The 27,995-nt window shown below is 38.6% G+C and overlaps 2 protein-coding genes across 5 annotated transcripts in view; one reads left to right on the forward strand and one right to left on the reverse strand.

The window, feature by feature from the left end:
* LOC135461366 (macrophage mannose receptor 1-like) overlaps nt 1–17,441 on the forward strand; it is a 44,237-nt gene extending 26,796 nt beyond the window's left edge. For 2 of the 3 annotated variants that reach the window (XM_064738410.1, XM_064738409.1), the window contains exons 27-43: nt 1,866–1,996; nt 2,458–2,510; nt 2,930–3,097; nt 3,582–3,632; nt 4,064–4,242; nt 5,230–5,294; nt 5,691–5,791; nt 6,581–6,715; nt 7,148–7,264; nt 7,805–7,965; nt 9,132–9,231; nt 11,881–12,125; nt 12,742–12,913; nt 13,382–13,642; nt 14,594–14,770; nt 15,650–15,949; nt 16,997–17,441. In XM_064738410.1, coding sequence (XP_064594480.1) covers nt 1,866–1,996; nt 2,458–2,510; nt 2,930–3,097; nt 3,582–3,632; nt 4,064–4,242; nt 5,230–5,294; nt 5,691–5,791; nt 6,581–6,715; nt 7,148–7,264; nt 7,805–7,965; nt 9,132–9,231; nt 11,881–12,125; nt 12,742–12,913; nt 13,382–13,642; nt 14,594–14,770; nt 15,650–15,949; nt 16,997–17,187 — 2,607 coding nt within the window. In that variant the 3' untranslated portion in view covers nt 17,188–17,441. The remainder of the gene's footprint in view (nt 1–1,865; nt 1,997–2,457; nt 2,511–2,929; nt 3,098–3,581; nt 3,633–4,063; nt 4,243–5,229; nt 5,295–5,690; nt 5,792–6,580; nt 6,716–7,147; nt 7,265–7,804; nt 7,966–9,131; nt 9,232–11,880; nt 12,126–12,741; nt 12,914–13,381; nt 13,643–14,593; nt 14,771–15,649; nt 15,950–16,996) is intronic. The other variant, XM_064738411.1, reaches the window with a different exon arrangement.
* Nucleotides 17,442–18,759: 1,318 nt separating this feature from the next.
* On the reverse strand, nt 18,760–27,975 carry LOC135482092 (FAST kinase domain-containing protein 4-like). 2 transcript variants are annotated; one of them, XM_064761931.1, is made up of 7 exons: nt 27,938–27,975; nt 24,533–25,995; nt 22,978–23,099; nt 21,625–21,742; nt 21,030–21,111; nt 20,035–20,149; nt 18,760–19,310 (listed from the first exon to the last, which is right to left on the reverse strand). In XM_064761931.1, exons 2-7 carry the CDS (start codon nt 25,926–25,928, stop codon nt 19,170–19,172), a joined length of 1,974 nt encoding a protein of 657 aa, XP_064618001.1. In that variant the 5' UTR covers nt 25,929–25,995; nt 27,938–27,975; the 3' UTR covers nt 18,760–19,169. The 2 variants fall into 2 exon arrangements, with proteins under 2 accessions (XP_064618001.1, XP_064618000.1); XM_064761930.1 differs by having other exon boundaries at nt 22,972–23,099.
* Nucleotides 27,976–27,995: the final 20 nt, after the last annotated feature.

Genomic DNA, 27,995 nt, shown 5'->3' on the forward strand with positions numbered 1-27,995 from the left:
GGTCTTTATAAGGTGGTATATACAGGTATGTGGGGTGGGCATAAAAAAATGGGCTGTACTTTGATGCTGCATTACTCCATTATCCTTTGTTCAAACCCTTTCAAACTTTAGACATTCAAATGGCATGATTTTGTTAATGTACTGACCAGTTTTCAAGGTCATAGATTGAGTAGTCTGTACATGGGGTTAAAAGGAAAACATAGCCTCAAAAACGCACTTTCAGGCGACCCACATTGCATCACCTGTCAAGTGTCATGAGGGTCGCACGGAAAAATTCACTGAGGATGAACTAAAAGCATGCATCAAGGACTGCTCTAAAGGAGATTCAGGACTCAATCAGTTCATGGAAGAAATGTTTGTACACCGTCTACCAAGAAGATGGAGGACCAATTTATCACCTTTTCAAGTAAAACTAGGTAGAACATCATTTTGAAATGTCCGGAACATGTGTTTTGACTCTGTTTTGATTTTGGTCCCATAAACAGAAACCTTAAAGGATGAAATTGAAATTTGGTCTGTATACTTAGGACATAATGGCTTTTGAGTGTGTAAATTTTTAGAAGCCGACGTAAGAAGGTTTCAGAGTGTCAAATTTCAGCCATTTTCATGCCCACCAGATATATATATATATATATATATATATATATATATATATATATATATATATATATATATATACTATCTTTGGTTTTAATGCCTCATCTGTGACATGCATTATGGTTTTGATGTCTCATCTGTGACATGCATTATGGTTTTGATGTCTCATCTGTGACATGCATTATGGTTTTGATGTCTCATTTGTGATATGCATTATGGTTTTGATGTCTCATCTGTGACATGCATTATGGTTTTGATGTCTCATCTGTGACATGCATTATGGTTTTGATGGATAGTCTCTGACATGTATTAACTGGTACACCCAGCAATCCAGAGGATGTGAAATCCAAATCAATACCTACATGTGCCTAAAGGCAAAGAAAACACTCAGGCATGAGATTTGTCCTCATTTTGAAGGAATTCCTCTTTATTTATACAAAAAATGCATCAGAAAAATGTTCAGAATTTAATTCAGAAATGCTAAAAATGACAAAATTATGGTTGTGCTGTATAGTTTCCTCTTTTTCATCCTAGTGTCTGTCTCATCCCTGATTACACTGTAATGACTTATATGTCAAATGAAAGACCATTCAATGCTGGCCATTAAGATAAATGTAGTTAGCGACATGTACATGCATTTTATGTTCAATTTTTCCCAGCTGGGTAAATTCTTTTCAAATCAAGAGTCCATGATGCTCTGTGGGAACCCAGTGTTATTAAATACATGTTATTTAACTGAAAAGCATTCTACAGAAATGAAGTATTTTTCTAGACCTTTGATCATAGTGTTTTATCAGATGTTTGATATACGCAACCTAATAGTGTTGGTGTTTTTTGGGGGGCTAGAAAAATTCAATGATGGTTTTATATAGTGATTATCACACATATTCTGAACTCCATAAGGCAAAACCAATTTTATTTGTGTTTTATGGGTGAGCAGACTCTTTAAAAAAATGGAATAAAACTGAAATCTACCTTTTTTTGTCCAATTTCCATGTTTTTTAATGATTTTTTACATTTTTCTATGCTTTCTGATGACGTAAATATGTTGGCAATAGGAAAAATTGAAAGGATAGTCATTTTTTATTTTTATTACCTTCCTCCCACATTGGAAAAGATGAGTTATTCTGCCTGTAAACAGCAATTAAAATTGGCATGACCTACATGCATGACATGTAATTCAGAGTTACCACATGAACTCACACTTGAAACTTTCTCCATGCAATAAGGCATGTGTTTACTGTTTGTGAAAATATCTTGTCTTGTAGTTGATGAGCACCAGTTACACCTATAGGAAATCATGGAGAGAGGCAAGGGACTATTGCAGAATGTATGGAGGAGACTTGGTTAGTGTGCACAACAGCACTGAGGCTGTAGCGCTCAAGAAATATGTGTTCAGGTATGCTCTGTAAAGCTTCAAGAGATACATGTTCAGGCATCCTGCATATATCCTCAAGATACAGGTTCAGGTCTTCGGCAAAAAAAAAAAAACAACCGCAAGAGATACATGTTAAGGCATGCTGTGTAAATCCTTGAGATACATGTTCAGGTCTTCTACTAAAAAAAAAAAAACACACAAGAGATACATGTTAAGGCATACTGTGTAAATCCTTGAGATACATGTGCAGGTGTTCGGGAAAAAAAAAAAACCCATAAGAGATACATGTTCAGCTCTACTGCAAAAAAACCCCACAAAAATGCAAGAGATACATGTTCAGGTTATATACTGTGTCAGATAATGTCCTATGTTTTGCGCAAATGAAAAAATCAGCTGCTTTATGTTTACATATTTTGTAACATCTGTAATCCAAAGTCCAATGCTGTTCTGTGTAAATACTGAGGCCACAATTGTAATTGCAGGTACTCTAGAGGTTCCTACTGGATTGGACTGAACAATTTAACAGGAACAAAAGGTATTGTAAGATAATCTTCAGGGTTAACTGCATCTGCAAAAAAATAAAAAATAAATACAAAATCTTGATTTCTTCCTGAATATCTGTGGAAACAGAGCTACTTTAGTGATATAACTACATTATAACCGTATTTCATTTTTGGTGTCTGGTTTCAGGTCTATGATTGCTTGGTCTGAAAAATGTCCATAGTTTATGACCTTTAAAAATAAGTCCCTCTGAACATGCTCTCTGTGTGAAGACTACATTTAAGTTTATTCACTTGTTCTATAAAGTTCTTTTTTTATCTTTTTAAATTGCCATAACCTTCAAATTTATAAAGGCAATTGTTTCTTTATCAGGGAATTCACTTGTACTTTGACAGAAATGTAACATTTCACAGGTTATATTGTGGATGTTTACCATGCTGTTTGTATTGATAGGCTACAGCTGGAGTGATGGGTCAGGATTTACCTACAGTAAATGGGGAAGTGGAGAGCCCAACAACTTCAACAAGAACGAGGATTGTGTGGAGTGGGAAATGAGCACCAACAGCTGGAGGGACGCTAACTGCTTTGTGGGGAAGTCTTACGCCTGTCAGGTTAAGAAAGGTTTGTTACATCCTCACTGTAAATAGTGTAGTGAAACATTGTCATTTGAAGACAAAAAAAAAAAACAAACTGGGTATGTTTTCTGTAAGCCTTGTCAGGAAATTTTACCCAAGTGGTAGTTTTGCTGTAGTTCTTCCATGTACTTATACTTATAACTTGTGTGTTAATTGAGTTAAAATAAACTCAGCTTGTCAAAAATTATAACATTGGACAAATCTACACTTTTATACTGATCATTGTATGTGTCTATTCTGTTTTCACTAAAGTATTGTAGAACTGCGTGCTGGTCTTGCATGTATGCTGGTCATGCATGTTATATTGCGATACATGTGTAGAGATATAGAGTATAGGTTATACTAATATACACGTGCATACACCAAATTAAGTCAAATTGTGTGTTTGTTTTGATAAACTATTTTTTCTGTTTTTCCTATTTCTATCAGATTGTATTTTAATTTGTTTGTTGTACTTATTCCCCCTGCAGGAGCGGTTATAGTGCGACCAACAGTTAATCCTGCCAGCACCACTAAACCACGTAAGGGCTTGGTTAGATTTCTCACTTATATCTAACATAAAAGGTATGATAAAAATTTTTGTTTCCTTCAACTGTGTAAGTTAACAACTTTAACATTTTTGGGAATTGGTGACGTACCTGCAAGTACCTATTTGTAGATGTGAAGTCTTTTAGAAACACATGCATGACAATTTATTTACTGCACATTTACACTAAATGGACCAAAATGTTGCCCTCCCCACCCCCTAAAAGTACATATTAAGAGGCAAACGTCGTAAAATATTACTTATGATGATCAAAATTTTTCTACTTTTCTAACACCTTTCTAAATTCAACAGAACTCGCAGAATGGGCAAAATAGGCAGCCTTGTCACGAGATTAATTTTAGGTCATTGTGAAGAACCAATGATGTAAATTAACCAACTACACATAAATGTTGCTGATGTTTTCAGCTGTCACCTGTGGTACTGCGAGGTACGCCAGGTATTGGAAGTACTATAAGGGAGCCTGCTACTACTTCAGTTATGCTTCCATGACGTGGTATGACGCCCTGAATTACTGCCGCAAAACAGTCAAAGGAGATCTAATCAGCCTTCACTCCACGGATGATGCCAATTTTCTGGCTTCCATGGTACGTCACTCATAGTATGAGATGCAGTTTCACAGGATACCACATGATGTTGTTTGCATAAACTGTTGCTATTTTTGAGAAAAAAAGATTTGCAATGTGGTTTTCTTTTCTTCTTGTCAGTAAGCATCATTTATTATTATGACCAGACAGTGAGAGTGACTAAACAGTAAGTTTGAAATTCCCCAAATTCTTAGTCGTTTTTTGTGCCCTCTTACTAAATAGCCTCATAACTACACAGTTATTATTTCATAAATTATTAAATGAGGAAATTACACCTTATTATGTCTGATGTTGATGACCTCTTCAGTGGCCTAATTGTTAGAGCCTCTGCCTCGAAGTTGGGAGACCTCGGAATCAATCTCGTGTCGGGTCATACCCGGGCCATTAAAAATGGTGCTTGTAGTTGACTCAGTTTGTGCTCAGCACTGAGAGGTTAGAGTAAGGTAATAAGATTGGTTGGCCTGTTGTCAGTGTACGTATTATGTGACTGGGAGGGGCGTCGCATCTGGTGTCTTTGGTATGATAATTCAGTGGCGGCGGCACTTTGGCAGCATGGACTCGCCCTGCCACAACAAGACACAGTATGTGTATACACACCTAATGCCCCCTTGCCATCATATAACTGAAAGAGTGTAAAGTACGACATTAAACCGGAAACATTCATTCACTTATTCATTCATTGTGCTGTTCATGGGTTTATATGGTGGGGATCAAATATTTGAATTTTCAAATTACCTTTTGCATTTACCCTTTCCCAGATATGGAGAATTTTTAGTAAACAGAGATCATCAGGGATTTATTTATGTATTTAAATGACAAGAATTTTTACTCATATGTTTTATGGGTCGGGAACTCCCTTAGCATTGCATGTTTAGTTCAGTGTTACATACATGTTACATACTTTATTTTTATATTATTGCATATATATTATTATCAATATTTTGTTCCTCTGTTGTTTTCTGTATGTGTTTCTCTCACTTTGTATAGGTTAGCAAGATGTCAGGATCTGTCGCCTGGATAGGACTGAATGAGTTAGACCTTAGTGGATATAAGTGAGTTACATCAACACTTCACGAACATTTGCTAAGAAGACATTTTCTATTTAATGACAGAAAGTGTCAATACAAAAGTATTGGTACATGTCCAAATGACATTTTGTTATTTTGACAAAGATCTACCACTTGCATGCAAGAAAGATTTTGATCTAAGGGATGGACTGACTTCATGTCATTGTCTGCCATTTTGGAAAAAAAATGTACATGTTTATGTTTGCAGAAGTTAAGTTTAAAAAACATGTGGATACGAAGGACCATATGTAGTTCAGTTTGTGAATGAGAACTTGGAACCTGGATATATGTGGGTTCAGTATTATTTTAGACCATGTTGAATGCTAGTTCTATGGCCGTCAAACAGCTTTCAGATCTGTTATAATTGACCTATTTATTTAGGTGGTCTGACAACTCAGCTGTTCAGTTCCGAAACTGGGCGAAGAACGAGCCAAATGATGGTTACGGTGGACAGAAATGTACAGTGGTGAGCTCAACTGACGGTGAGTGAAAAGCATTACCAGCAAACTTTGATAACGTATCATTCAGAAAATAAGGACAACTAGGATGCTGTTGCCATTTACCTGTATTAAATTTTTTCCTGATGAAAATTTTTCCCCCTTTGAAAGTTTTTGTTTTTTATTATTTATGTAAAGGTGAAATTCCCTCACTGATAAAATTGATATTTTACTGAATTAAATATCACTTTTATTATCACATTTTGATATTTCATATCCAGACGCTATAAAGTCAAAAAAGGTATATTTTGTTTTTTTGATGTTCCAACCCCAGCTCATCAAGATGACATTATGATACAAGTTAAGTTAACTGTGACATTCCCACGTCACACAAAAAGACACAATGTCATACTAGACTTCATGTATGACCCTATATACATAAGTCTGGGAAGGCCTTCAGTTAAAAACATTGCTTAAGCTTGTTAAAATACACAAAACGTAAATAATAAATAAAATATTGCACACTTGGTGTTGAATACAACAAACATGGTGGAAATGATAACATCTAGTGGTTTGTTTCACACAAAAAATATTAATGCTATTCAAACTGCACTGTGCAGTGTCCTCTATTTATTCGAGTCAAGTTGGCATTCCATCTGAAAGATAGGAATCCAATAACCCAAGAGTTTGAGCAGAGAACTGATGATTACAGTATTAGTAAACAATCTGTGGTGAATACCTCATTAGTGTAAGGGTCAAAGTGGGTAGGGCTATAAACAATTAAGCTGGAAATGGTTTCTGCTGTGCGTTAAATTGATACTGGTTATTTGACAGGTTATTGGTCAGATGAGAACTGTGGGCAGCATTACCAGTTTGTGTGCAGACAGCCTGTGGGAAACACCCCACACGTGACCCCAGCCCCGACCAAACCTCTGCCCGGCAACTGTCGCCAGGGCTGGACTAACTTTGGTAAGTCTACACTCCGGTGGGGGTTTAAGGATTCATTGAATGTAGATTTTTTTTTTTAACACTTTGTGACCTTTTGTAACATGTATGGATCTGAAAAAGCTCTTTAGTCTGCAACTTAGGGAGTAAAAATGGCTTTAAAGGTATTGGCGTTTTTAGGTCTGAGCTGTGAGTCTGGCATTTAATGGGGTAGGCCATGTATGTAGATGGCATCCAAAAAGGAATCAGTTAACGCTTAGTTTAGGAGATCTAAGTTCAGTACCATAGAATGTTAATTTGATTCAAGGATAACTTTTTTGTGGTAACATCTACATGTGTACGAAAGCTTTGGCTGCGTAGAATAAGGCAGTTCACTTAAAGAATCTACTGTACTTCTTCTCCATCAACTGTTAAAATGTCATTCTCATTCAAGCAAACGTCCTGTTTTGTTTGCAGGCAACAAATGCTATCTAGTTAAAGATGGATATTACGTTTATAATGATTCTGTGAGAGCGTGCAAGAGATATGGTAAAGGATTTGATTTGGTGTCCATTGTTAATGATGATGAGCAAGGTGAGTGGAATTTTGTCTTGTCAAATTGTGTGATGTACAAGGTAGCATTCTCTGTCCAATCAAAGGCTTATTAGTGTAACATTCTATACCACCGAAACGATGAGATTCAGTTAAATTTTATAATTCATGTAAGGTCACTTATGTAAATTATTTAACATCACTTCTGAATTATTAGTGTGAGTTAAGTATGTTGATCATGTAAGATCACTTATGAATTATTGGTGTGAGTTAAGTATGTTGATCATGTAAGATCACTTATGAATTATTGGTGTGAGTTAAGTATGTTGATCATGTAAGATCACTTATGAATTATTGGTGTGAGTTAAGTATGTTGATCATGTAAGATCACTTATGAATTATTAGTGTGAGTTAAGTATGTTGATCATGTAAGATCACTTATGAATTATTAGTGTGAGTTAAGTATGTTGATCATGTAAGATCACTTATGAATTATTGGTGTGAGTTAAGTATATTAATAATATAACATCAGTCATGATGAACTGTTGCTTTAAGGCTATTTGTGAAATATTGTGATTTCAGCTTTTGTGTACAGTATTTTAAACGGGAAAATTGGTGCCTACTGGATTGGCTTGAACCAAATGCAGAGACTAAGAAGCTTTGTGTGGCTGGATAACTCACCTATAACCTACACTAACTGGGATTACATGGAGCCTAATGGCAGCAGAAACTATTACAGAAGGGTATGGTAGTGGCAATACCTGTAACACAGCCTTTGTAGTTACGAAATTTACATATTGAGTACATGTAGCTGTAAACATTGATGTAAATTTTTAGGGTTATGCTTTATTTATTGTTTTTCGTTCAAAATTGAATCCAGTTGAGTTTTTGTTTGGCATATTTCTTGTAATATATCCATGGTAAGACATCAGTATTAACAGGCTGATGTATTCCTTGTTTCAATATTTCCAATGTTTCCAGGTGAAGAAAATTCATGTAAAATACAAGGCCTTAAAGCCATATTGCAGCTTATAATATTAGGTTATTGTGAAGTGTTTTATACATTATTGTGTTGTGTTGTAAGAGTCCATGTTCTGCCGAAAATCTGTATTGGACGAGACACCGAAGACGCCAAATCCAGTGGGGATTCCCAACACAACATGGATGAGTACAATACCATCCCATAATGTACAAAACACTTCCAAATGACCTATTTATTATATAGCTCAACCTGTCCAAGAACTTTCACTTCTCATACAAATAACGGCCGAAGACACACAGATAGTGGAGAAAGTTTTTCTCTACTCGGCGCTTGAATGTCCCTAAGTTGCGTTTCATCTTTGCAATAGTATTTTGCGAAATTTGGGAATTAACATATAATAAAATTTATTCCTTAGTCAATTTTTCAACCTCATCAATGTTTGTAGAAACGCGGTGAGCAAACAATACACATCTCTGAGCCCCCATATGTGTTAGCATATAAAGTTACCTCCCTTAATTGCCACCATACAATATGAAAATAACATGACTCTCCGGGATCCAATATCGCTACTAGGAAGGTCACGTGTCAGGATATTGCTGATTTTATTGAACCATATTTATAGCTAGATAACAAATATAGAGTATTAAGGTGTACAAGGTGTTTATTATGTGCTATACAGAATTTGTGAAAATTGCATAAAACCACAAGCTTGGCTTCGACAGATGGGGTCTGAACTTCAGCTATTCCCGCCCCTAACTCATTTTAACAAAGAATAATTCCACATACAATGTACTGAATCATCAACCAACTAATGTAGCTACATTTTAACCCTAGTAAGGCCCATATGAATGCAATACAATATGCTTCACTTATTTTCGCACACTTTGTGTAATATATGTATGGTTAAATTTTCTATCACAATGGTAGGAGGAATGTGTGGAGATAAGAACAGACATGTACAGTGCTGGGAAGTGGGCTGATGTGCTGTGTTTGAAAAGGCAAGGTTACATCTGTCAAGGATACAAAGGTAACACTGTATGCATGTTGATTAAATCACATACATGTAGGCTCGTACCTATAACCTCACATAAGTGTAGTACAGGAGGGTGTAGTACAGGAGGGTAATTAGTTGGCAAAAGAACATGTGAAGCTGTCTATGATGGTATGCTCAGTCACATAAAATTTCAAATGCTTTTTCACTAATTTTAGTACAGCTGGATGATCAATTCGTAAAAAATCCTGTGAAATTGTTGGTAAATTAACCCTTCACCATTATTGTGACCCATGGATGTGTTGCCAGTGTATACAGAAAGTGAAGCCATATAGTTATACTGATCCCCAAGTAACAGACAAGTGAAGCACTATCTGCATCATTAGACGAATTTGTATGTTTAAGGTCATTTGTACAAGAGTCAACTGCTTTGGTTGCCTAATGGCAAGAGATTCTGCCTCGAAGTCAGGAGCCCTAGGATCAAACCCGGGTTGGGTCATACCAAAGACACCAGACATGACACCCCACCCAGTCACATTATACTGATGCTGGGTCAACACTAAGAGCTTTGAGCAAGAAAACATTACTGGTTGGCCCAGCATCAGTATAATGTGACTGGATGGGGTGTCATGTCTGGTGTCTTTGGCATGATATTTCAGTGGCAGCAGCACATGAACTCACCTTGCCACAAGAAGGCACAATATATGTACAGACCCTTAATGACTCCTCATCCTTATTTGACTGAAAAATTGTTAAATATGGTGTCAACCAGGTATTCATTCATTCGTTTATGCAAGGGTCTCAGTTGTTTCAGGTCCATTTTAGCTGATGAATGACATACTCCATTAGACGTAAAACTTCATCCTTGGCTAAATTACTCTTTTTAGCTCACCTGTACAAAGTAAGGCGAGGTATTGCAAGAGGGGGGAAGTGTCTTTGTCAGTGTTGGTGTCAGGTTAAGCTGGGATTTTTTAGCTCCTGTATAATGGGCTCTCATTCATTGATTGAAGGTTAAGCTCCTTTTTTTTTAGCTGTTGTTGAAGGTTAGGCCTTTTTTTTGGTCCCTAGTCTAAGGTATAGCATATAGTGTAAATGCACATTCTTGGATGGCAGGTTAACCTTTTTTTTTTAACCCTTCTATATTGGGCTATCACACATGGATTGAAGGTTAGGCTTTTTATGTTGCTCCCTAGTTTAAGGTATGGTGTGTAAATGCACATTCTCAGATGGCAGGTTAAGCTTTTTTTAGCTCCTGTATAATGGCAATCATATGTGGATCTCCAACATACAGCAATAGAAAGTTATGTTTTGTTTGTGTTTTTTTATATTTCTTTTTGTCTGTGTACATCTACAAAGGGCCCACTAATGGAAGGCTGAACTGTTTTATTGGTTTTAGTTTTATAAGATTTGTGAATGTTTTTAATGATTTTAATTGATTCAACAATTTACCTGTAATATAAACTTCAATTTGTTTTCTGTAGTAAATTAAGCCTCCATGCAGGGCAACGGTTTCTTGTATATATAGGGTTTCTGTGACTTTATTGCTTATGAGATTTATGGACTTTGCCAGACTTACCATTTTTGTAATCAAGGAACGTTTCATGTAGGGCTACAATTTTTATGCACATGCCTATCTACATGTAGGAGAACAAAAAGGGTTTCTTGATTCCTCAGACGATTTTACCAGATTTGTTGCCATTTTCCTGTTTTGTGGACACACATTCAGATTGACTTCATTCTGTTCTCCTGTAAACACAGATTTCTACAAGCCTTTCTTGTAGGCCTACAGTTTCTTATGCAACAACTTATCTAATAACTTATCTTATGAGCTTTTTGTCTCTCTAGCTACTTTACCAGATTTGTAGAACGTAAGAATTTACCTTGGTGTATACCAATTTGTCTGGTGTACACAGTATCTGTAGAAAGCTTTCCTCATCCCCTAATATTAGTACTAGGAGCCTATGACATCGGCCGATGCATGTACCATCTTATACTGTGACGGAATGATTAAACCATCCACGCAGACAGCGACGGTTGTCAGCTGAGTATTTGTTTAGCCAATCAGAGGGCTGCAGTGGCCACTCATGGGAAGTGATTTGCATATCAAAGACCACTCCTGCAAGTTGGTACTTGAACAACCCACAATAACATTCTTTTTACTACTATTATTCAACATTTATTCACAGCGTTGAAATTGTTCACGGAATGCCGCATGCAGTTCACAATTTTGTATGTCAAAGAGCACTGCCTCAATTTTGTCCATGAACTTGCCAAACTGACTTCTTTACCACCACAACACTACAGCTTTTACTCTTATTCCTTTATCTAGTTGACTTCTATAGCAGGCGAGCAGGTGGGATTCTCTGAATGCCTTGTTTTGTGATTGTGAGAGTTCTTCTGATCTTAGATAGGTATTTCAAGGTTTGTTTGGATGGTAGGGTGACATGCCCTACAGGAAAAATGCAGAAAGTTTCAGGACTAAAAATAAAGTTTTATGACCTTTTTACTTTTATATCAAATTCATAGGCTTGAGAGTACATCAACATACGTTTTGATTGGACGTTTAAAGTTAGATATGATATCTTCTCTGAAGTAGTAAGAAACCGTTATGGTAAGTTTTATAAGATTCAAGGTTTATGTGGATAGAGTTGTATTCACTTGACATGATTTATGCAATGTCCTCAGAGGCGACTAACCCTGTACCCAAGACCAGTCCCTTACCTGGCTGGTGTAAGGCTGGCTACCAGGTGTATGGTCAGAGCTGTTACAAGATGGACACAACCGCTAGGAGCTGGGACGATGCCTCTGCCGCTTGTAAGAAGGATGGTGCTCATCTGGTATCTATCGGTGATGCATTTGAACAGGCCCATGTACGAGTGATGACATATGGACAGAAGATGAATTTCTGGACAGGCATGACTGACAGAAAGGTTAGTTTCTAGGTTGATAAGATTTGCCAGAAATATTCAACTGAAAATCATGCAATCATTGAATAGGTTTAAAATGTGAGTATTTTTGTGGTGTCTGCTGAAACTGCGATTTCTATTAGTTTTATGACCTCCTGAAGCATGGATTACAGTCTAGTTAATGTACATTTGAATGAAAAATTGACCTGCAGAGAGGAGGATTCCATGCAACCGAACTTGGTAGAGCTATATATAAATATAAATATATACATACACGTGTGTATGTGTATTCTTTACCATGGACTTGCACTGAACGTTTCCCTCAGTTACATATGTCCTTATGTTCCTTCATTATTCTTCAGCATATTTACATTTAGAAAGAGCAGGTTTTGGCTACAGGTTACAAGCTTCAATAATTTTCAACAAACAAACTAAAGTCAGATTATATATCTATGACATGTAACTTTTGAAATATATTCTCTACACACTGGACAGTAAAATTAATGACATAGAGTTGAAGAAGAAAAATGGGTGGTGACTTCACATTTTCCTAATTAACCTGTGTATACAGCTGTGGTAAACTATTTGTATTTTGTGATTGGTTCATTTTCACGTTTCTATCGAAACTGTTTGTGTTCAGCTGAAGGGTGTGTACAGATGGTCTGACAACTGGCCTGTGCTGTATGTCAACTGGGGTAGAGGAGAACCCAGCAGGATGGATGGGGAAGGGTGTGTGGCTCTTGTCACCAATGGCACCTGGAATGACACCATGTGTAGCAAGAAGTACGGAGCCATCTGCGAAATCAGCCACGGTGAGTTGGACGCCAAAAGTGTAAATATTAACTGACCTGCCTGCTGGTTATTATAATGTACATGTGTTTATATCTAGTTGACTGCCCATGGAAGACCTGCAAGCAACTGGCGTAAAACACCAAGCAAATAATTAAATAAATTTTTAGGTGTTTTACGTCATAACTCAAGAATATTTCACCCATACGACCGCGGTCATGCAGGTTTAAGCTAAAATGAGAAAGATTATTTTCACTGATTACTGTATGTGTATGTATTGTTCATATTACTGTAAAATAAGATCGTTTATTTAGAGTTTCATTTGTATTTGCTTTATATGTGAAAGAACCATTAACATCCACTGATTACTGATGTTAGTTTTCATACATCGTATTAAACCATTGCATGAAATGCCATGTGTACATTGTTTGGAGGTTAGTTGATGCTGTATCATACAGTTGAGTTGAACAGAGTATTTGTAACCTGAACAGGTACCCCACCCCCACACACCACCATGGCTCCTGGCTACTGTACCAACAGCACATGGAAATCCTTTGACCGCTACTGTTACTACGTCAGCTCCAGAAGTTACAACTCATGGCCGGAGTCTCAGTTCTACTGTAAGAAGATCGGGATGCGCCTGGTCACCATCCACAGCGCTGATCACCAGTCCTTCATCATGAATCTTATCAAGCAGCAGACGTACCGCACATCCTACTACTACTGGGTGGGCTTGGTCATTGGTCAGAATAGTAAGTTGCTGTACCTCTTACTACTACTGGGTGGGCTTGGTCATTGGTCAGAATAGTAAGTTGCTGTACCTCTTACTACTACTGGGTGGGCTTGGTCATTGGTCAGAATAGTAAGTTGCTGTACCTCCTACTACTACTGGGTGGGCTTGGTCATTGGTCAGAATAGTAAGTTGCTGTACCTCTTACTACTACTGGGTGGGCTTGGTCATTGGTCAGAATAGTAAGTTGCTGTACCTCTTACTACTACTGGGTGGGCTTGGTCATTGGTCAGAATAGTAAGTTGCTGTACCTCTTACTACTACTGGGTGGGCTTGGTTATTCGCCAGAATAGTAGTTACGGAACCTCCCACTGCTACTGGGTGGGCTTGTCCAGCATAGAAAGTTACTGCACCTCCCACTACTACATATGTAAGTTTGAAGTAGCTGTGATAACCTGTAGAAAATCGACTTGTTACAGCTAAAAAAGGAAAATAAACAAAAACTAGTAACATTTTATAACAATAGGCTGTGAGCAAAATACTAGATGCATGATATAGTTTGTATTCTCAAATTTGATGAATCTACATGGACTAATTCAGGAGAAAAGGCAGAAACATGAGCAAGGCTGAAGAGAGGCAAGACTCCCTGAATGTTCTCTGAAACTCCTGCAACTGGAATTTACATGTATCCCCCAAATTATTGATTCGTTGTTGCCGTCACAATTGTACAGATAGTGGGACAAGAATTCCATGACTATCTCTCATCCGAATGAAGACTGAGGAGCCGTTGAATCTAAAGTGTTAATTACGGAGACTGTGATTCACATTTTGATCAAGTTAAAATTCTGCAGGAGTTTGGAGAGCCACAATCTAGTAAAGGGTGCGGCTACTAGATCTGCCTCCGGTGAAATTGATTGTGTTTAAAGCTAGTACATATTCGGGGCATGATCTGAAATGTTTTCCCTTTTTATAGATGGTTTTGAGTGGGCGGATACAACATCGGTGAAATACACTAACTGGGCCCGGAATGAGCCGTCCAATGGAAAGTTGAGAAATGCTGAGGCGTGTGTACAGATGCACCCAACAACAGGAGAGTGGTACGACACATACTGTACCACTCGAAGGCCCTTCATCTGTATGGCAGATATGGGTATGTCTGACTAAACAGAAATGAAAGGCCTACATGCCGAAAGCTATATGCTCATCCTCTAGACAATCATAACTCGTATGATGTGGCAGATATAGCTACATCTAACCTAACAGTTTAATAAGTGTCAGAACATATCTGCACATCCTCTATATGGTCATAAATGCAACTTACATGATCAAGTACAGGAACGGATTTGGTGGCCAACTGGTTAGAGTGTCTGCTTCGAGGTCAGGAGACCTGGGATCAAATCCGGGTCAGGTCATACCAAAGACCTTAAAAATGGTACTTGTTGCTGTTGTGCTTGGAGCTCAGCACTGAAAGGTTAGAGCAACGACACACGGCTGGTTGGCCTTGTGTCCGTATAATGTGACTGGGTGGAGTTTCATGTGTGGTTTCTTCGCCATGATACTTCAGTGGCAGCAGCACTTTGGCAGCAAAGACTTGCCCTGTCCTAAGAAGACACGGTATGTGTACACACATCTAATGACTCCTCCTCGTCATATGACTGCATAGTTGTTTCATTCATTCATTCATTCATTCATGATCCAAACTTTACTTTTCTGAGCAGTAGGGTTTACTGGCTTTTGGCCATAATAGTCAAGTTTCTGCTGGTTTTTTGAGGCTTGGCTTGGTAAGTTTTTCAGGAATGTGCAGAATTTTAAATGAAAATTAGCTTATTCTTTGTTTCTTAGAGACACATTCATCCTAACCATGGTATGGTAAGAATCGAAGAAACAAACATTATGCAAAAATTTGTTACAAATAGTCAGACCTCTTTATAGGGGTAATACAAGATACATTGTCATTTATTACCGGTGTACATTTCTTATTGCTTATTATATTTTTTCCTTCATTTTTTTTTGTCCTTGGTTTTTTCAGTGTTCCCGACAGTGCCTGGGTCAGGATCTACCCCTCAGCCTGGGCAGAGCACACAGAAACCTCAGACACAGAAGCCACCACTGACCAATGCTCCAGGCCAATCCACCCAGTCTCCTGCCCACCAGACTGACAAGAAGCCACAGACACCCCGAGGTAAGCCGGCATCCACCGCCAGGGGTAAGGCGACCCTTCCAGGCCACTCCACACCCACAGCAGCCCCCGGGGTTAGCACTCATGGACCTAACACCCAAGGCACAACCAAAGGTCCAGAACATCTCCATGGAAACCAGCCTAACTCAGGTCCTGAAATTGGTTAATTTTAAACTGAGGATATTTATTTATGTGTACTTTATGGACTAGGTCATGACAATGGTTCTTTCGTAATGTTATCACAGACATGCTGTTAAACATGCTGTGGCCTTAGATTATTGATTTCTTTTTCTTCAAGATGACAAATTATTTGCCCTGCCCCCCTCCTTCCCAAATAACAACACTGAATATATCAAAATTATTAATTTGGTCAGTGGAAAAGAAAATTTTAGTGCCTTATTTACCCAAAGTTAGATAAAAGTTGTTAATGTTTCTGTGCTTAGATGATCTCATAGATAAATGGCAAGTGGTCTTCAGAGAGATCGTATTGAAGAGCGTTGATGGCCAGCAAGGGCCTAGTAAGCAGACAAGTTTGCCTCTTCTTTTTCATACTGGGGGCCTCCGTGGCTCAGTTGGTTAGCGCGTTGGTTAATGACCCAGGAGTTTCTCACCAATGCGGTCAGTGTGAGTCCAGCTCATGCTGGCTTCCTCTCCGGCCGTTCATGGGAAGGCCTTGAGCAACCTGCGGATGGTCGTGGGTTTCCCCCGGGTTCTGCCCGGTTTCCACCCACCATAATGCTGGCCGCCGTCGTATAAGTGAAATATTCTTGAGTACGGCGTAAAACACCAATCAAAAAAAAAAAAAAAAATCTTTTTCATACTGGCCTTGTAACTGTTGGCTGAGACGATTAATGCGCTGGTCACTGCGACTATCAGGCCCGTACCCAATTTGAATCTGACTCACGGTGGTGTGGCTGTCGTAATAAGAGGCACTCCCCTTTTCTGATTCCTTCCACCTGAAATGTGACTGTCAATATGTAAGCGAACCATTCTTGAGGACGTTGTTACCGGTAGACACCAAGGGATCAATCAGTCAGTCTTTGTCAGACTTTGTCATTCCACTATGGTATAATGATCATCATTTTGTAGAAAGTAGTGTCTGGGAGAACTTTTCTTCAGCTTGGGGAGAGCGAAACTTTATCTCCTGTTTTGACAGATTTCCCAGTGTTCGCTTAATGCCGTGTTTGCATGTTTCAGGAGGTGGACTGAGTGGAGGGGCCATTGCCGGTATCATCATAGGTTTGCTTCTCTCCCTGGGGCTGGTTGGTCTGGGGCTTATCTTTGCTCGTAGACGAGGCATCATCAGTATTGGCCCAAACTTGTTCGCTGGGGGAAGCTTTGAGAACGCGCTCTATAAGAAGAATGCTGATGACGTTGACATTCAGTAAATGGTTCTGTAGAACTGGTTGTCAGTCAGTTGGTGCATATATTGGAGTGATGGAAGTAGACTAAAGATTTGTTTGATGTGCACCAGAGTATGAGTACTACATGTACAGCTCTACAGATGTGAAAAGTCCTAATATATTCATGATGATAGCTAATTCTGTGATAATTTATTAAATAATACAATGCAATATTCTGTATAGCTTGATTTTCTATGAAGAAGGAGGTGGAATTTATGGATAAAAAATAAAAATATGAATTCAACAGACATGTTTGTTCTGCTGTCTTTGTGTGGTGGATTTTTGCAGTGTGGTCATGGTTGTAAAGTCACTTTAGATTGTTCTTATTTGCTTGATTGGTATTTATTCATTTATTTGATTGGTGTTTTACGCTGTAATCAGTAATATACATCAACAATAACATTACTCTGATACATATCATGATGGGGTCTCCTTGAAGCAGCTTCATCCCAGGTGACATGTATGGTGCTTCCTCACTGGAATGCCATACCGCAGACACCAGACAGGATGCACATGGACCAGTTACCACTTAGCGCATGTCCTTATTCTCACCACATCTCTTAACATAGGCCATTTATGAGGGACCTCGAGTCCACAAAGGCTGACTTTTTTGAAGAATGTTACAGGTGAATCTAATTCAAAGAAATTTATGAAATTTTACATGCATCTTCCCCATCATCTAAACTTGAGCATGCTGAAGTTTAATTACAATCGGGTAATTATTTTCGTAATTACTCTGCTTTAGGTACTTAGTGCAATAATGTATTTTATTATTTTTTAGAAATGTTGGGGAATGGAATGGTGGTGGTGGTGGGGGGCGGGGCGTTTTTTTGGAGATCCAGATTTTAGTCCAGAGCTGGTGGTTCTCTGACTGGTGCAAAAGTCACAAATAGATGGACACCCATTTGCCTGTTGAGATCGTTTATATGTCCTTGATTTTTATGTGAAGAGAAAACCAGTGACCGAGATGGTAGTGGATTTCACCCCAGGATCTGCTCACTTTCTTCCCCACCAGAATGCTGGCCACCGTTGTATATGTGAAATATTCTTGACTGTGGCGTAAAGCACCAATCCAATAAATAAATAAATGGAGCTGGGGTAAAACCACAAATATTTGGCCAGTTTACTGAAGATCTTGATGTGATATGCAGACTTGCATGTCACACGGGTATACATGTAGGATTGCACAACAGGTCATCAACCACTTGTGAGCACAGCACCAAAACAAATGGGATTTCCCTGTCTAATAACTAGGACTGAAATACATATTATCTGATTGTTTTTTTACACCCTACTCAATATTTCTCTCCTACTAGAACAAACCAGTCAGTCATTTTGTCAGAAACTGAAATCCTATACTCACACATGAGGAAAGAGAGAGAGAAAGAAAAAAACACAACAAAAAGTCTGTTCAACATGTACAACAGTACTCTGGTAAAAATAAGGTAACCATGATGTATGTGATTGGAAACATTAGCCATTGTATAAACATTTAGCGGTCTATTTGGTTGAAACCGATTCATCAGTTGAAACACTGGTTATTTGTTATTTCAGGGTCACACTACTGCACATAAACATTTTAGTCAAGGTATCCCAGTTGGCCATATTAACAAGGCTGTCTCATTGCAGTGGAAAACCACAGGTTTAATTCCCAACACAGTCAACTACAGTGACACGGAGCCAACTTGTACCCAATTTGTTAATATATTCTGAGCGCCAAACAGGATGTATTAACCAGGGCTTGTTCAAGGCTGAGAATAAGAAACGAAGGATTAGTGTAGATACTTTATACAAAAATATCAAACAAACTCAGTTTTTGGAATTTTACATTTTTAATTAACTTATTACACACCGATGTTGTAGATTTAGAAAACAAATACACTATGATATTTCTTAACATTTGCACATACTCGGCACAAAGACACTATATCCAAAAGCTATTAAAATGTCTACTTTTTAGTTGGTAGTCAAGAAGGTTCTGTAGATTCGGCTTGCACATTGGTTCCTGTGAAACTTGTGTCCTTCCCAATAGCAACATTGATTTTCTGTTGTAAATATTGGACTTTCTGGACAGCGGTAGCTTTCTCATCAAACTCGGTATAGGGAACCTGTACACAAACAAGGGAGGTAACTCTTTGAGGCATATGGTTATAACAACAGCGGATTCGATTATGAATCAGAATGTGTAGACGTTACTGGCTGCGCCATCAATTTAAAAGTAATGAATTGAACTGTCACTACTTAACATTGCACTCAACTAAAGCCTTGTTCACTTGAACATTTAGGCATTACTTATTCATGTCGCCATGAAATATTTATAAGCTTAATACACATAGATACATGTAATAGGGGAGTTTCTAGTTTGAACTCCTTGATCATCAAAGGCAAAAATAATCCTACTGTGACTTGTGAAAAATATTGGACAACCTGTGTTGACATTAATTTACTGATCACCTGTCTCAAACTTTTCCAAAGGCACAAATGACACCGCTTTCCTTCTCTTCCGCTTAGGAACTTCTCAAATCCACATGTTCAGGCTCTCAATTTTCTTTGTCATTCGTTTAATCTAAATGACTTTTTAGGAAACTTTCTCAGACACCCATGATCTAGTAAATGTGATCAAAAATAGTTGCCTAACATATCTGACAGGTCACATGATACACTTAGACTTTTTCGACCTTCCATCAATAAAAGAGTTCAAACTCAAAACTTCCCTATTATCACAACTTCAAGAGTGATGTGCCATTTTGGATTCGTTTGGTAAAATTTGTTGTAGAAAGCAATAAGTCTGCCATAATTTTGGAATTTCTAATACCAGTATTAAGTGCCTACCTGTACAACAGAGTATCCTTCTGCAGCCAGGTGTCGGAAAGCCATCGCATGAAGTCCGATGGGGACTTTGGTATCCAATGTCAAGTCACTGAAGTCTAACACTTTAACAGCAATTCTGTAATTAACCAGTGGAGTAGCATCCACATGTGAGATTTTATTCTATTTATTCACTAATACAAATGATAATGTTAGACAAAATACCAGTTATGACAAATAATCAATTACACGTAAATTAACCCTCAAGCGTGATATCGTGTTTTCAGAAAGTACACTTTCAAAAATATTACATACAGTGTCAGTTGATGAAGAACAGCATTCATGGGCTACAGAATTGGCACCCATCATTCAGAATAGTTTCAATGTCTAGCTAAAAGCTTATAAGTACGCAGAAAGAGTACTTTATTATAGTAAGAGTAGTTATTATATCCTGTCACAACTTGGCAAATAAGCTTTTTCCACCAAATTATGGCAGTTTGTTCACCAATATGAGTTAATTCCAGGAAAAATGCTCATTTTACTTGCTCACTTATCAGAGTGAAGACTTAAGTAATGTCAAACAGAGCTTGACATTAGGGTGATGTATTTTTGACTGTAAATTGTCATCGCACTGTGGTGCATAACTGATGCAATCTAACATATCCAGGTAGGTACAACAATTAATATCGTCCATAACAACTGTCTTTTTATTTCCTGAGATATTTACTTTGCAGGACTCGCATGGTCCCAATAAGTCAGGAAATTAGATCCATCTTCATCGGATAATTTTCATTACTGTAGATTTCCTACTTAGGTTAAAATGCAGACTAGCCCCAGGGAGCTGTAAAGACATAGCTTTAGTTTCCCATGTTAGTTTCAGTGGAACAGGGTGCATCAAAATACACAGACACCCTCCTGGCCAAACCTGAGCATAAGGAGATGACATCACAACACAGACACATCAATCTGATGTTGTAACATCAAATCTCAAACCTGGAAACTCCTGTATTGTCTCTTACCTCTTCACCCCAGCTGTGTCTTTACCACAGAAGTCTTTGTAGACCAGAGGCTGCCCTGATAAGTTGACGAAGAGATCAGCATCTGAAACAGAAACACAGATCAGTGTAAGAAAGATGTGTAGCTTCTTAACCAGACATATGCAGATTTTAACTAAAAGAGCAATGAACATCAAAGGTTCTTGCCAAGGGACTGGACAAGTACTTGAAATTTCAGAGAACCTGTTCACTCAATAAAATACTTATACATTAAATCATGGTTAATGAATGAATGATTTGGTTTAAATGCCACATTGTCATTGTCAGTATTATTATTGCTGACAATAATGATTTCAAATTATCAACTGTTCACATGTTCTATGCATGGTCAATCCAAGGAATGCAAAATACATGTATTTATTCAAAAACTAAATTAAACAAATGTCAGTCAACATTTCCTGTAACAGTTCCCATTCATTCATGTTGAAATTGTGTTTCAAAATATATGAAAATTATTTGACCTCTACAGCAGCTGTCAGTAATTTATACATGCAGGTCCACTAAACGAGCCATCCTCTCACACCCTCCTACTTATTCCATGTGCAATCATTCTCCGCACCTATATAATAGCCACTTTCAGACATCGTGCCAGTCTTCATGTACTGATCTGTGGGTGCCATGCTGTTCAGCACGGATAACACTGAATGGGCCAGCGGTCTGTCACTCCTCAGCAGTGTCTGCAACAAAGTGTACTTATCTACAAATATTCATTTATTTTATTTGACTGGTGTTTTACGCACACTCAAGAATATTTCATTTCTACAACGGCGGCCAGCATTATGGCAGGAGGAAACCGAGCAGAGCCCAGGGGAAACACACAACCCACAGCATGCTGCTGGCAGATCTTATCTTCAAATAACCTGTATTTATCAGTAACAAGCGTTAAATGACTCCAAAATCTTTTAGTGGTATGAAGGTGGTCAGGTACATGGCTATAAACAGGAAACTTCAGCCTGTGGCAGACTTCCATCCTTGTATGGCTTATACTTGCACTGAAATACAAAGTCAAATATTGTTTTAGTCCTTAGAAAAAAAGATTTGGCCTTCATTTCATACCAGACTGTTGGATATTAGTGATAAATAGTTCAACTTGTACCTTCAAACTAGAAAAGATAAACTAATTCTGCTTTGAAGTCACAATGCATCAGTGGGTTTGTTCACAAAACAAACAAAACAGAGACCTGTTTTTGTTTACAAGATACTTAATGCCTCACGCAGGTATAGGTGAGAATTCAGTTTTCTCGTGGTGAGAACACAACAACTCACATTGGGATATTTGAGCAAAACAGATCACCCGAATCATTACTCTTTTCAATGGTTATGGGGTAAACAGCAAAAGAAAACCAAAGGCTTGTAGTGTAGTTCTTAGTACCTTCAGAAGACTGACATCATCCGAGCCGAGGTAGCTCAGAAACTATGCACTCTCGATATTTCTATATTAATAATAACCTCCTTAAAAATAAATGATTAGCAGATTGGTGATTACTACCAATCTCAACAATATATATAAATGAGGGTGGTCACTTTCACAGGTGAAGGAAACTAAAGTTCTTTTAGTTAACCACTCACCTTTGAGTAGGAATTGATGAAATTACACATAAGATGGCAGTGAAGTAGAAATTTCCACATGCACTGTTCGCTCAATACTCATGTCATCTTGATGAAAGGCAAGTGATTTCCCATGAAATTTATGTAAAACCATCCAAAAAAGATAAAATTTTGAGGCTGGGGATAAGTTCATTATCAGAGACTGGATAGAACCACCACCCTGCACGTTCAAACAACTCAGAACGAAGGTCATAACCTACCCACAAAGTAAGTATTTGTGTTCAGGGACCAGCAATCAACATGCATGTAGGTTCTTAAAATTCAAAACCAGGAATCTCTAAAATTTGTCGGTGATTACCTTTACCATATTGTCATCAGAATAAAGTGGTAACTTTGGTCCAGAATACCACTGCAGCTCATGCTCGGCTGCTGCTTGGATGTTCAACAATTTGATGTGACGGGTTAAAGTCTTGAAAGCATCATCACCTGTAAACCAGACAGATCGTGTTTAGGCTACGTTCGAAAAGGAAGAATGTGCATGTTTGTTATTTACTTTTGATGTGGACTTGCATACATGTAAGATGAATAAATTTGTGAAATAAACAAATTATACAGATATTTATTGACAGCTTGTATTTGTCAAATTTCCCATGATCCTTACAGCTCACTCGTTGCTCTCTACCTTTCACTTTACATCACTGCCAACAATAGCCAATTTTGTACAGAAATTTTGAACAATGCTCAGGTCACACAGGTCACAGTGATGAGGGAGAAAGTGATGTCAGGAGACACAAACAATCCATCTCAACCACTGTCTCTTATAATACTATATACACATGTGTTGTCTTTACCTAGAGTAGGTACAACATGATTCTAACCTAAAACAATTTTATTGATGAATGCTGATTAAATAATTCCGCTTGAGGAAACAAGTGATGAGGCTAAAGCTGAGATTCCATATACGCGGTATGCGGTATACGGCACGCGGTACGCGGATACGGCATGCAGTATGCGCTTTCTCTGATTCCATTTATGCGGTAACGTAGGGGTTTTCTTTCATTCATGGTGCGTTTTTATCAGAGCAAACATGTCGCATTCCTACATTTCACGACGTGTGGCTTTAGAGCAAGATTCAGACCTTGCCATAATATCAATGTCATATAAGTTGTTGCAACTAAAGAAGCGTAAAAAGAGAAAACACCGATGGTGGGTCCACAGTATTTTGCGGCAAAGAGCTCAGCAGGGAGCTTTCCATAACTTGGTCTCGGAATTGCAGCTGGATGGAGAAAAATTCCAACAGTACTTTCGTCTAACCAGAGAACAATTTAAACAAGTTCCGAAACACCCCACCAGTGACGTCATTTCTTGGGATACCCTGTCCGGTTTTGAAAACGCATACCGCACCGATCGCTACATGGTGCGATTGATTTTGCCGTATACGTTTCCGCATGAAAAAACGGATCTGCGACCGTACCTATGGAATCATTGCAACTTATTTTAACTATTTCGATTTTTTGCCACGTACCACATACCGCGTACCGTATACCGCTACCGCATGTAAGGAATCTCAGCTTAAGCCTGCACACGTCTCACAGGCTCCAAAGGTCGAGCTGTTCAACTGATGGCAGCGATGTAAAGCGAAAGGTAGAAAATGATGCATGTGCTGTAAGGAGTATGCAAATTTACAGATTAAAAATACACATAATCAAGATTGATATCCACTTGTGCTTTGATACTGGCTACTTGCTAATTTATGTTCATAATAATAATTTCTTTTTCTAAAGAAAGAATAACTAATTTTACAACTTACAAACAGCATTATTATTTATTCAATTGACTACACCATAGCACAGCTTTTTCCCAAATCTATTGTGTCTCCTAGTTCTATGTTCAAAATTCACCTTTAGGGACGTAATTACCTGCTACACTGAGAAATAACTCAGGGCTGAGGACAGAAGCTGCCATTTCTTGAGTGAGGAGTTTTAGTGTGGCCATAGACCATACCACATCTACCCACAGCCTCTTGTCCAACTCCTTGTTAGAAGATAGCTTCTCTGCTATAACAGGCAGCAATGTCATAGACAGCGGGGACACGTAGTTCAATTTGGCGGCCGTATGTAAAACTGTCACCAAATCCTTGGAGTTAAACCCATCCAAGTTTTTCTGCACCAGTTCATACAAAGTGTCTAAAGTCAGAGGGTTCTGCCATCTAAGGTTTGCAAATGAATGCAATATGGAAGCCAGTAAAGCGTGACTGTTCAGCTGCCCTTGATTCCCCTTCTGTCGTATTCCTGCAGAAATTTTTTCTAGAAGGTTAATGTCTCGAATATTCAATGTGCTGCATGCGTACAGCAGGTTTGTTAACTGGACTGTGGAGAGTAACAGCTTTGCTTTGTTAAGATGATAAGTAATGGCTCGCAGCAAAGGGGTGTTTCTGTGACGTTTCTTAGCAAGTAAATAAGCAACCCTATACAATTCCTTTGGAGACATATCCTCTGCTAGCTCCAAAGCTTTATCTTCCAGTTTTTCGCTGAGCCTAGGAGAATTCTGAAGGGTCAGATAAAGCAGCGTGATAAGGTCTTTCGGGTTGGAGATTTCCACCCAGCGTTGCTCCACGGCTGTCAGCGCCTTGCGATACATTTCCCGTCTCAATTCCGTCTCCTGATGATCATGATGAATTTCCAAAACGCGGACCATTTGACCTATGGTAAAACGCCTCATCAACCATACTGTTTGCGTCTCCAGTGACTTGATTAGGTGATTATCCTCCGGCGTAAGACTCAGCATAAAGCCCAAACAGCTCAGGAGCATATGTGGTGGAACGCGGATAATCTCCCGATCCAAAACTTGCTCTATTTTCAAGTACAGTGGATTCTGAAGAGCCTCTACCATATCCTGCTGGGTTCCCACTGGATCAACCGCGTGCAGCTGACTCAAGCGCTCTAACACAATGTAAGCGTGAATCGGCTGCATTTTCAAGTTCGTAACCTGGGACAGCACAGACAACACTGTGTTGCAAACCTTCACTTCGTTTTCCAGCCGTCTCTTTGAATGCAGATGAGCTTGTGGATCTATAAGCCTTGCATCTTCATCTACTTCCCCATGTGTAAAATCAGAGGATGGGACTGAATCTGTGGTCTTTGACACCTCAAGTGCTTGGGTTACATCAGTCTTAAAATCTGCTTGACTAACACTTGTTGCAGTGGTGCCCTTAGAAGACCTTCCCACCAGATTCACCCTTCTCCATAGGGTCCTATCCCTGGTTAGTACCCTACAGCACCTAATCAGGTGCTGGCCCATCACAGACGGCAGCATAATGTCTGGAGAGGTCAGCTATACATACAACTTGTCAACCACACCTAATCATTGTCCGTAAGATTTTCTGAAAAAAGCCATAGTCAGACATCAGAAAATGTTGGCACCATGTTATTTTTATGATAAAATTCCATTTCATCTGGCACTATCACTGCCTATAAACCCTATTTTAGTCTAATGCTATCCTGCTTGGGTGGTCCTTATGATACATTCCAACTGAATTAAACACAAAAAGAAAACATGGTCAGTGGTTACTGAGATGTCTGTCCTAAGAAACAAACCCAACACTATTCTTACGCATGCAGATAAAATTTTAAATCAGTATATTCACGGGTTAGTTCCCTAAACAAATATTTTAGTTTATAAAAGTAAGAAAGAGAAGCTGAATTTGTTTCAAATATTTTCTATTAACATACATCTTGATATAAAGAGAATATCAATTAATTAATTCTATATGCATGCCCATGATTCTGATTTGTTTCTTTGACTGGTGCTTTACGCCGTACTCATAGACCAGGGAAAGCCCACAACCATCCGCAGGTTGCTGGCAGACCTTTCCATGTACAGCCGCAGCGAAAGCCAGCAGGAGTTGGACTTGAACTCACCGCCACCGCATTGGTGAGAGGCTGCAGGGTTACTGCACCGCATTGGTGTGCTAACCATCTCGGCCACAGATCTGAACTGTATTATCTATCTATCAACACTTTTGTTGTCTGAGCATAAACACAACATCAAAGGCTAATATTTATGTTTTTTTTTTGATTGGTGTTTTACACACATACTCAAGAATATTTCACTTATATAATGGCAGCCAGTATTATGGTGAGAAAAAGCATGGCAGAGCCAGCAATATGTTTTGTGTTAATACAGGTAAGCCTGCACTCTTGATGGCATCATAAATACCAGTTTGAAGTTGTAGAGGTTTAGCTCCTACGAACATTTACCATGTGACTAGAGTTTTGTTGTGCATTTACATATTAGGGATTGCTCACATCTAGGCAATACGATTGCCTGTGACGAGGTGAAAGATAACACAGGAAGGTACAGGAAAAGGAACAGCAATGAGCCATATTCTGAGAACTATTCCTGATGATAATCAGAAATTACAGCATGTTAGACAGCAGAACAATCAGCACAGTTTATGTAAATTGCAAATAGCAACAACGTGTAGATTTTGGTTTATGTTGCCATGTAGCAGAGCTTTGTATTAGCCTTTATGTTTTTAGACAATATTTTCACCTCGTACAAGAGTAAGTAGCTTTATGAGGCTATGTTCATGCAGAAACATGGTCCTATAAGCACTGACTTACTGTGCACACTGTCCATTACGGATGTTATGCAGCAGACAACAATAGCATGTTGAGGACAGCACACTGAGAACCAAGGAGTGCTTGGGTAAGTCAGTGCTTGCATATAGCGCCATGTTTCTATCAAAATATAGCCCCATAGAGCTATAAAGTAACATGTGTTGGTGCAAGTGAAACGGCACATGCCTAAACATATGTGGTTTCAAGTAAAATTAATTAGCAACTGCCATCAGCTGCTTAATTTGACATTAAATGTGCATGTTACGGTGATCAATTGATGTCACATCTGATTCTGAAAGTTTCTAACGAGAAATTCAATGTTGCACAAAATTAAACAGCTAAACATAAATGGCAGTGGAGAAACAAAGTTGTACGTCATCATATCAAAGCGCATCCCAATATGTCTAGGAAAAATGATCATTCTTAGAAATAACAGACACAGGAGTAGAGAAGTGGATCTATTCAATGCAGTAATGCCAGTGGTGCATACAGTGGTTAACCGGTCCTTGTAATTGCTGATCGTTCATCATCCAGAGTCCAACTATCGATACTGTCGGTGTTACGCGAAATGTCGGCAAGGAACACGAACAATTCCAAATGCAAATGTCAACAGGACACCTACTTATTACGAGTGACAGTCTCATCTGGTCAGAACGCAGCAAAGCAACAGCACCTGTTTACCATAAATACGACAATACCTACCTCAGATAAGTAACGGCACATGCAACAAGGTTAAATTTACCCTTCCGCGCAGAAGAGC

Source organism: Liolophura sinensis, chromosome 1, assembly GCF_032854445.1.
Source record: "Liolophura sinensis isolate JHLJ2023 chromosome 1, CUHK_Ljap_v2, whole genome shotgun sequence".
Taxonomy (NCBI): Eukaryota; Metazoa; Mollusca; class Polyplacophora; order Chitonida; family Chitonidae; genus Liolophura; species Liolophura sinensis.